We start from the raw sequence: 11,000 nt of genomic DNA, 5'->3' as shown, positions 1-11,000 counted from the left end.
CAGCCCAGATTGTTCTTGGAACCCTGGCACTCCTCCTGCCTCAGCCTCCTGAGTGCTGGGACTACAGGTGTGAGCCACCATGCCCAGCTTTTTAAAAAAATATTTTATTTATTATTTTTATTTTATGTGTATGAGTGTATTGCCTGCATGTATGTGAGAGTACCCGTGTCGTGCAATGCCAGAGGCCAGAAGAGGGCTTCGGATTTCCTGGAACTGGAGTTAAGGACGGTTATAGCCGCCATGTGTGTGCTGGGATTAAACCTGGGTCCTCTGCAAGAGCAGTCAGTGCTCTTAACCACTGCGCTGTCTCTCCAGCCCTGCCCTGAGATTCTGTCAACCTCTTGAAACTGGTAAGCAAACCTAAAGTTTACGAAAAGTCTCTTGAAGAACCAGATGGTAGCTTTCCAAAGTTTTGAAACTCTAAATTTACTTACAGCAATTGGCTGATTTAAGAAAAAGGGGCTTTATAGGTCTATAGTTAGCCCCCAAATTCTATTCAAAGGTCCTTTTTAGCAAATAAAATGAAAGGAGAAGTTAAAATAAAATTGGTTACTTTCAGGAGATGGGTCTCATTAAAGAAATAATGACTATATAGTGCTTCCAAACATCTCGGGCTGGGTATGATGGCATACACCTTTAATCCCAGCACTTGAGAGGCAGAGGCAGGCGGATCTCTGTGAGTTCAAGGCCAGCCTGGCCTACATAGGGAGTTCCAGGTCTGCTGGGGCTACAGGGAGACCCTGTCTCAAAAAGACTGAAAAAAAACCAAAAAACAAAAAACCCCCCACATCTCAGGCCTCTGAAGCTCTGTGGCTGTTATATTTTCTCCTAGCTGCAAAAGATCACACCTTCAACTATCAGATCAAATGCTACTTAAAATCAGTGATATCAATCATACTGGTGTGTCAAATAAATATAAAGTAATCCTGACAAGGTTTATCCTTTCTTGAGATGTTATTTTTATTTTTACATATTGGCCAATTAGAAAAATTCTGTTTTTATATCTTTTGCACATTTAGGGATATGAATACTCATAAAACTAAACTATTTAACTTAAATTCTAACTAAAACGTTGGAAGTCATAAATAATGATTTGGAAGGTATGCTGCTCTATATTTGCACAAGTAAAAGCAGATACTAGACAGTATAACCAAATCCCCTTTCTGCAAACTGTCTTTAATCAACCAGTACCTTAAAAAGAAACAGCAAAAATCAGCATCTAAACAAGCACTGAGCATCTCTATTCTCCAACCTCATAAACTCTTATTTGATAACTGAAGGAACATACTAGCGATACATGAATATTCTCCACCAAATGGATATGACAAGAAAAACAGTTCTATTCCAGTAAGACCAATTCTTATCAATAACACAAATGTCCTTCTAATGAGATATCCTTCCAAATGGTGATTAAAAGCCCACATGTTACCAAGGGTGGGTTCACAAGAGATCCTCTTATTACCGGAAAAACCATACTCTTGATGTTGAGTTCAATCACAGGAACGAAATACACCATCCTCTTTTTGTTTGACAAAAATGTGACTTACTCCTCCGAACCCTGACAAAGGCAACTAATGAAAAGCCAGTAAATCAAGGCTGATTATAGAAAAGGGAAAATATTTCAGAAAATAGTCAAGAAAATCTGCTTTGGAGAAAAGCTATGAAAACTGAATGGCAATAATTACAAACTAATGAAACACAGACTCCCAAGATTCTCAGACCATCAATGTCAGAAAGAAGCTGGCCAAAATGCAAGATCACAATGAAGTAAAACACAGCATCAGGGAAGATTACCCCTTACCTTCATCCGCAAGGACTTCCGGGATCCCTCTCGAAATGCCTATCCCAAAGAGGAAAACAAGTAGAACAAAACAAAACTTGGTACCAAGAATGACAGTTATACCTATGAGACTAAAACTAAGGCACTAACTAGTATTCTATTCTGTCCCCTTTTCTCTGTGTAACAAATATAATGGGATACCCCAAACTACCAAGAATAGGGAAAGCTCAAAGGCATCAGTGAATACTAATATGAATTCCAATACTTTCTTTGGTGGAACTAGATAACTTACAGGGAAGAGCATGCATAGCTTAACTTCTACATGCACCCCTGACACAGACAAAAAGTAATTAAAATCTGTAAGTTGCAGATTTACCAGCTTTGAAACTAAGAAGACCAATCCCCTTTACAAGGGGTGGGCAAGTCACCTAAGAGCAACAAAGTTGCTGTGATGGGGGAAGAAAGAACAGAAAACAAAAGAGGTTTCTCCTGGAGACCTTTTGGCTAAGAGTTCATGAAAGTGACCACCAAACTAAGGAAGCCTAGACTATTCAAGAGATGTTTCTAATTTTTTGTTGTGTTTCTTTAGACACAAGGAAAAACCAACCATCAACCCAATGACACAAGGAGGGCCATGTAACCAGGACAAGAATTTCAGACCACTTTGGGTCTGAGATATAGGGAGATACTGTCAAGATAGTGGAAGCTTAGACTCGAGGCTGTAACACATACAGGTTGTGCCAGGTATGGCTGGAATTTCATACCTGGGATGGGGTCTGGAGAAGAAACTGAGCCAGTAGTGATGGGAAGGTGGGTCAAAAGAGAGATTGGTCTATATGTGCATAACACAGATTAGCTGATTTTTCTAAGTAGAGAAAAAAGTGCCCCAGTATCTGGATCAAATTTCTAAAAGAATTTTTGAGCCATTTCAGACATATTTCTATTTAAGGCATTTCAAACTCCCATACCTTGGTTTTCTTCGTCTTTGGTGCTGTGCGACCCTTTTCTGGACTCTTTTTCCGCTTCTTGGGTTTGGTTCTTCTAACAGTTAAGGTGATGCTTGTAGGTGTGTGCTGTGTTGCTGTGTACAACACAGTAGAAGGAGAAAGCTCCTCATCCCAGCTTTCTGTGGCACTGCTATCCCCACCTGAAAAAAGGTGATGTCGTAGTTCAGGTGCTGTCAGCAGCTTATTCTGTTAGATGTGCCCACATCTGATTCTACTAATCATTCTATCATCCATAAATCAACATATATGCCCACCTTTCTTAAGAAAGTAAGATTCTTTTTGTCACTGGCATTATGTATATAAGACACTCTATATTCCATCTACCTTTCCTTTCAGGTAGCCTGCAAGCTCTACACCTGGATAGCTTAATGAAAAGGGAATCTATATATTTATTTACTTTTGGTGCTCGCAAAGAATAATTTGACTGTTACAAGACTAAAATGTTTCCAGACAGAACTGCACATTGGTCTTGAGGACTTCTTTATGTGAAAATAGCTGTAGACATTAGGAATTTAGAATGGAGAACACTTAAATCACAAAGTATTTACATGTCAATGTGGACTTATATTATACCATCCTCTGCTTACCTGATATGTTGTCCTGCTTCCGCCGATGAAGTCTAATAACCTTCCCCCTGCTCATTCCCCTAAAGAGGGAAAATAAACTTAAAGTAGTCCTTCTAACATCATGCAGCACATCACAGCATACATGGGAGGAGTGTCTCTGCGTACACTACCCCCTCCCTCCCACCTACCAAATGTTTCCAGGACATTAAATTTCATATCAAATTCAATAGCTTTAACATCAATCTCTCATTCCTTGTTGTCAGCAATTCTCACCTAGTGCAGAGAATTCGAGCCAAGGAGCACTAAGGAATCATCTACATTAACAAACACAAGAAAGAATACTTTGAGCTTTTCCCTACTGATAAGAAATCCTAATCCCAGCAACCCAGGTTTGAATTTAGATGGAACAGGATCTTACCTGCACTTGTCACAGTTGAGAAGGAAGCCATCCTGAGAAAGACCACAAGGACACCAGGTAGGAACAGTCTCTCCTTCAGAGTTCGGGCTGTCTCCACAGCGTTCCTCTACGGGCGACGGCAGGCCATTCAGGTCAGAACGAGGGATGATCGTCTGGACAGGGGGAGAAGCAGGAGGTGTCGGAGGAGGAGGGGCTCCGTAATTATGATCCTGAAAATAAGATTTTTTAAATCAACAGTGTCCAAACACTGGCCCCTCTCTCCCCTAAAGTATGGTACATATGGAAAGAAAGAAGAAAGTAGTACCCTTTTGTTTTTTGGCTTCAACCAGGAAAGTGATAAAACAAAATGCCAAGGTCAACTGGGACATAAAAACAAGAACAATGATGCAGGGCTAGACGTCCGCTGGAGGCAGGGAAGTGCAAAAGGGGCAACTTCGTCATGCTGCATATAAACATTTCAAGAAAGTCACAATGTATAAGAATGGATTACACTCCAGGAAGATCACTGCTCTGGAGAGAAACAAGTGCATACTCACAGCATAAGGCAGTCCTCGACACCCATGCCTCTGAGTGGTCCCATAATTATGAGTGGAATACACGCTCTTCTCATTAACTGCTGGACTAGCCTCCACAGATTCAGGGCTGCACAAAGGCGAAAAGCAACGCATGATAGCATAACACCTACTCTTCTCTTAAACTAACAGTTCAATTCCCATTCTAACCCCTTCTCTATCCACAACTAGCTACTAGAATAAGAAAGAACTTAGTCAAACAATTGTTTAACATAACTAAGCCTATAAATAATGGAAGTGTTATTGAATGTGGATTTGTGTGTAACATGAAGCCAGTACAGGCAGATGTCTCAAGGCAGGCACCTGGGATACAAGGTGTCCCTAATGACAAACACAAACGTACCAGCAGAGCGGGGAGTTTCCCCTAGAGAAGCCACTCTGGGCTGGTTTAGACTCAGAACTATTCTTCTTAATTGGATCTCTTAATACTTCCATGAAACCTCACATGACATTTGCAGTGAGTGAGATGATGAAAGTGCCTTCTGCACTGCCCCAGGGACCAGGCCCTCTTCCATTCACTACCAAGACAGGATACCCTGAAGAAAGTACAGGCAAAAACAATGGCATCTTATATTTATCACACCTCTCATCTTGACGAGCCCCCAAACACCTTTCACATATTAGAATTTCTCATCCACCAATGACATGCAAGCATATCAAGGATACAATTGTTTTAACAGCTGCATGGTAATACCACATAATTTCAAAATAATCAAAACTGAACTTGGAAGCTTGTTAGTCTTATGATAAATAGTAATAGAAGCTAACACTGTGAGTCACCTATTACATATATTAATTCATTCAATCTCTGAGACTATTAAACATGGTAAACAGCACTCCCCTTTTTATAGAAAGGGAAGTAAAGCTGAGGTGGTGAGATTACATGGTTTTTCCAAGTTCGTATGTTGACAGAGCCAGCATTTAAAATAAAGATGTCTAGCTCCAAAGCCTGTTTCCTTTTCCACTATGCCTTGCTTGAAAACCAGGATTATGTTCTATCTTTAAAACTATATGAGACCTTTATTGACCTTTATTAATCAGGCTTAGTAAAAAGCTTGTTTTTTTTGTATCCTCAATGAGTGGAAAATAAACTGTTCAGGTACAATATTTAGAATCACAAATGCACTCAAATTTATAAATTCAACATAAGCTTTACTTGATAACAAAAGGGCATACATAGCCAAGGATAAAATTGTAGTGTTTTTTTGTTTTTTTTTTTTAAAGAACTTCAACTTTGCTATCTGGTTAGGTTTTAAAGAATTCTGAAGATAAATTAAGGAATGTAATTGTATGACTCGGCAGAAATGAAATGGATTATCTGTAACTTGTATTAATTAGAACAGAGATTCACCTATTGGCAAATCTAAGGATCAGTATTAACTCAACCTTGGAGATCAAGTTTTTTAGGGAATCAAACAGCTCACACTGTTTGCTTCAAATAACATTCTTCCTGCTACAAGAATATACAGTATTGAGCAGGAATAAAGTGTCCAATTCAATGTAGAGCATGAGAAGTGAGGGATAAAAGACAATTCTGAGGTATGTATCCAACTCACCTAGTTTTATGCTCCAAAACTGTGAGAAGGGATCTTACTAATAACAGCAAAGGTATTTTCTAGGTGGAGAAGAACTTTAGACACAGGAAAGTATTCTCTGTTAGTGAGGTGCATGCATTTTATTACTTGACAGTATCTGCAAGATGGGAACTGGAAGTGGGGGTGAATTGGGGTGGGATATATCAAGAATGCAGGTCAGTATTCTTGAGAAAAGGATGATCTGAATATGGGTCACTAAGAGGCAATCAGCTGAGGATTAGGAAACAGGTAGGGTTTCCTAAATGAAACCAAAAGCAGACAAGCAGTAATAAAATGAAGGTAGAATTTAGTTTCTATGATGGAAAGTTAAAAAGAACGCAACGGATTTATACACTTAATTTACTAAGTATGTTACTAGATAAATAATCCAAAGGACTGAACATATCTTTATGTAGAGATTTTATACCATTAAACACATGGGGTGAAGTAAGACAGTTGTTTTTATTAGAAATGGATTTTTTGGTGGGGGCAGGAAAAAATAAAAGTTGCATGAAATAAAAGATGGCCATGGAGATGGAGCTATGTTGGTTATATCTTACCCATCTCCAAACTGGGTAAATATGAACATATGCACTTCATGTGCAAGTCTAGGGAATAAAAAATAAAATGTATATTGTGGAGGTTAACAGGCCATCCTACTGCTTAACAGTACGTAGTCAGGCACAGCATTTTAATACATTGCTATGCATACCTAATCTAAAATTTAAACACATTATCTTTGATGAGGAAACTTACAATGTCTATACTGGTTAGAGATTAAATAACATAGGCATTGACATACACATAAATTTTTATGCATTTTTACAAACATGGATTAAGAATTTACAGTTATAAGGGCTTGAGTATATGTAGCTCAGTGGCACAGTGCTTGTCTAGCATGAGGATCTGGGTTCAAGTCCCAGGACAGCAAAAAACAAAACAAAAATATTAGGATTGCTGTCATTAGATAAATACTTCATCCATGTATGATTATAGCCTTTCTCCTATGATTAAACTGCTGTGACATTTGGTACATACAGAAAAACCAGGCTCACAACAGATATATTTCATCATGTTCAAATTGCTGCTACTTACAATGCCACCTCTTAGAAAGTGACTGAAATCTTCCTTTTGTTACATTTATAAGTTTTCTGTGTGTGTTTGTGTGTGTGTGTGGTGTATCAGTCTCCATAATGCTACAGCCAGATTTAAAATCCCATGAGGTTGAGGTATAGGTCTTTTCCTTGGTTAAGTATTTGCCCTTAGTACCAGGTTTAATCTTAGAGTCAGTAGAACAATGGATTAGGGACAATGAAACATGGACAAATAGCACTAATAATTAATACCATAATAGTACATAAGCTGTTGGATATTCTCCTCTTCATAAAACTATTCAATAGTACATAAGCTAATGATTGACATTCTCTTCATAAAACTGCTCAACAGGAAACCGTAAAATTGGTTGTGACCCCAGTTTCTCTGGGGGGACTGAATGAAAAATGTGCAGGAATTTCTAAGGTGTAACACTGTAGTCAATATATGGACCAGAAGCACTTTCATTTTTGCAGTTACTCCTGGATTCCCAGCAACATTTATGGGCAGTTATTACTTTGGGGAAAATACCAGTTATAAGAATAACTGCTTTGAGTCTTTTTTTTTTCTTTTTTTGGGACAGGGTCTTCCTGTAGCCCCAGCTGGCCTGGAACTTACTATGTAGATCAGGCTGGCCTTGAACTCAAAGAGATCCACCTGCCTCTGCCTCTGGAGTGCTGGGATTAAAGGTGTGCGCCCCCACACCCAGCGAGTCTTTTTTTTTTTTTTACTTATCTGATTCCAAATTTACTAGTCTAACCTCTTTGTTTCTCATAAATATTAATGCTGCCTACTTATATGTAGTCTGTTAACATTGCAGCAGGTTAATATCTGGCTTTATAAAGATTTATAACCACTATACTGGACTGGCTAATACAGGAATACTTTTAACTAGTTTATTTTGGGGAAAAGTTATACAATTGGAAGTCTCAGGTAATAGCATAACTAAATATTTTTGGCATGCAAAAAAATAAAATTTCTAGAAGGAAGACAATTCACTTTTCCCTAACCCCCCCATTCCCTCTTCATTTTTATGAGAATATGCTTAAAAACTTTCAATTTCAGACTACCCCAGAATATTATAAACTACTTTCTAGGGTAGCTTTAAGTCTTCCTCTTTAAGGAACCCAATAAACAGGTAACAGAAGGTAGCTTTATGAAGAAATATACATGCTCTATAATAATATTCTGTTTTATGGACGAAAACCACTATTAATGAAGAATGCCATTCAACCCAGAATTCTGGTACAGTTGATGTGCTTTGCTGAAGTGGTAAGAATTCCCAGGGACTGAAAATGGCAAGAGAAACGGGAATTAGAGCAACACCCACCTCACTCAAGAAGTGGCTGTGGGATCAAGAGTCTGAACTGGACCTGAACATATTCAAAACACCAGGATTTTTCCAGCCCAGACCCTAATCCCTGGTACTGCCTGGAATAGACTTGGCTTCTGGGGGTGTGCTGCCCCCTAGGCCCCTTGGGTCTCTTTCGCTGGACTTTCACATCCTGGTGTAGTGCCACTTCGTCTTGAAAGGTAGGGGGCTTCCACTTCCTTTCTGTAAGCAAGGAAGATTGGGTACAAGGGAGGTAAAAGGACAAGAGGGGGGAATCTGTGAGCAGGGGGAATCTTGGACAACTTAAAAGAGAAGGGATACAAAAGGCTAAAAAATTTAAAACTGAATATATAAAATTGTATAATGAAGGCCTACCTTCATTGTCATTTGGCATTTAAATTCTTCAAGAATTGAGTCTATTTTAGGGATTGGGCTTTTCGACAAATTCTGAATTCCTAATGCTGCTCTTAGCTGAAAAGAAAGTTTGGTACCACTGATTTTGAAGGTCCTCTTTCTAGGCAATGAATATTATTAAAAATAGGTGATACTGCTCTCCATATCTTCTACCCCAAAAGTCAGGAAGTCTAAGCAATCTACCCATATAAAGTTTCAGCCCCTTTACTCTAGAACAATGGGAAATACATAGGAAGAGGCCTTCAAAGAAAATCAGTTGGAAAGAAAACCTCCTATCTTTCTCCATCAGAATAATCATTAACTCTTCAGAAGCAGTGGTAACACTTACTTCATTTCAATCCTCCCCACCCATCAAAACAAAGAAAAATGTAATCATCACTTTACAACTTTAATTCTATTAATTATTTATCCAGAAAACCCTCCTTAAAAGCTTCTCCCTCCCCCAATTCCTTTGTCCTTGCAGCTTCTATAGGGGAAGGGAGGAGGGTAAGTCTAATGTTATTAGAAGTGGGACAGTTTTGGTTAAGAAAATATTGCATATCTTATTAACGACCCAGAAGAAAATCACCTCCACACAAACCTGCAGTAATCCTATTATCTAGGAAGCAGCACTTACTCTGATCCAGCAGCCATATCTGAGTAGGATGTATCTGGTGTGGTGACTCCCAGAGGGATTGCAATGCTCATGACGTCCAGAACAGAAGAGAGTGGAAATCACGGGGTCCAATTAATGGAGATGGACCACTCTGAGAGTGGGGGCGAGCTGCAGAGCCTCAGCCAACATGTTATGGACATGAGGAATCCTGCCACAGAAAAAAGAAAATATCTACTAACATAGTTCTTTAAATTTATCCTAAATGCTGAATATTTTTCTATTGTTTGAGTAACACATTTTTTATGTGTCTGTGGTATATGTATGTCAGTGTGTGGGTTCAAGTACCTGTGTGTGCAGTGCAGAGGAAGATATCAGTGTCTTCTTCTCTGACTCTTAATCTTACTCCCTTGAGATAGGGTCTCTCACCGACCTGGAAACTTAGTTTTTGGCTAGGCTGGTTGAACAGCAAGCTCCTGGGATCCACCTGTACCCTACCAACCCTGTGGTAACAGGCATGAACAGCTATGTCCAGCCTCTTACATGGGTGTTGGGTACCTGAATTTGGGTCTTCATGCTTACATAGCAAGCATTCTTTATCACTGAGCCATCCGTTCAGCCCCTTGTAAATAAAGCTTTTAAAGAATTTGGGTTTATTAGAACTAATTCCTTAATGTTTATCTACAAAGGAAGCAAAAAGTTATGCTTACTTTTAAATTTCCATTTCAATTTTTTTTCCCTTTCTGCCAGAGGGAAAACAAGAGACTGCCTGACTTACTAATAAGCACATCTTCTTCCCTCTTTAACTACCTGCCCGTCAGACAGTTTTGATGGTTATCCAAAATACCCTAGCTTACTCTTTAAATAGTTCCATTTAAACTTTCTTTGTAAGCCACAAATAAATACAGCTTTGCCAGCACTCAGTTATTTCTTCTGAAGTAAACCTCACAGATGAGGGGCTAGAGAGATGGCTCAGCAGTTAAGAGCACTGACTGCTCTTGCAGAGGACCTGGGTTCAATTCCCAGCACCCACATGGCAGCTACGAACCATCTTTAACTCTAGTTCCAGGAGAATCAGAAGTCCTCTTCTGACCTCTGAGGCATTGCATGACACTACAGGCACTACAGGCAATACACTCATACACATAAACAAAAAACAACAACAAAAAAACCCCCAAACCAAAACCAAAACCAAAACCAAATCAGACCAAACCAAAATCTCATAGATGAGATTAAGAAGTCATCTATTTTGATTGGATATAAGTATTTCTTATACTCTGACTTCTATTAAATAATTTTAACTAGTTTTGGAGGAAGATGCAATTATCCAAAGAACTGCATTTTGCTAGATATGAATAAAGACATAAACCATTGAGGCTCGGTATGTGTGGGTGCAGAAGATACGTAGAAATTGCTGTCCTCTGCTCAAATTTTACTGTGAACTTAATCTCTGCTTTAAAAGATAGTATACATGTGTGCTTTCTCTCTTTAAAAGTTAACTTCAGCCAGGCATGGTGGTGCACGCCTTTAATCCCAGCACTCAGGAGGCAGAGGCAGGCGGATCTCTGTGAGTTCAAGGCCAGCCTGGTCTACATAGTGAGTTCCAGGACAACTGGGGCTACAGGGAGACCCTGTCTCAAAAAGACCAAAAA

At 39.1% G+C, this 11,000-nt stretch overlaps 1 protein-coding gene across 15 annotated transcripts in view; it reads right to left on the bottom strand.

The window, feature by feature from the left end:
- Setd5 (SET domain containing 5) overlaps window positions 1-11,000 on the bottom strand; it is an 86,440-nt gene that overhangs the window by 42,488 nt on the left and 32,952 nt on the right. For 3 of the 15 annotated variants that reach the window (XM_008854824.3, XM_008854818.3, XM_029557058.1), the window contains 8 exons: window positions 9,373-9,559; window positions 8,340-8,564; window positions 4,687-4,879; window positions 4,308-4,413; window positions 3,772-3,980; window positions 3,375-3,433; window positions 2,749-2,927; window positions 1,802-1,840 (listed from right to left, as the gene is read on the bottom strand). In XM_008854824.3, coding sequence (XP_008853046.1) covers window positions 1,802-1,840; window positions 2,749-2,927; window positions 3,375-3,433; window positions 3,772-3,980; window positions 4,308-4,413; window positions 4,687-4,778 — 684 coding nt within the window. In that variant the 5' untranslated portion in view covers window positions 4,779-4,879; window positions 8,340-8,564; window positions 9,373-9,559. Of the gene's footprint in view, window positions 1-1,801; window positions 1,841-2,748; window positions 2,928-3,374; window positions 3,434-3,626; window positions 3,668-3,771; window positions 3,981-4,075; window positions 4,214-4,307; window positions 4,414-4,686; window positions 4,880-8,339; window positions 8,565-9,372; window positions 9,560-11,000 lie in introns of those variants that run through there. The other 12 variants (XM_029557066.1, XM_008854822.3, XM_029557065.1 and 9 more) reach the window with 12 other exon arrangements.

Source organism: Nannospalax galili, unplaced genomic scaffold (genome assembly GCF_000622305.1).
Source record: "Nannospalax galili isolate Female #2095 unplaced genomic scaffold, S.galili_v1.0 scaffold406, whole genome shotgun sequence".
NCBI classification, from domain to species: Eukaryota; Metazoa; Chordata; class Mammalia; order Rodentia; family Spalacidae; genus Nannospalax; species Nannospalax galili.
Note: the sequence above shows the minus strand (reverse complement) of the source record. Positions and strands in the feature narration are given on the sequence as shown.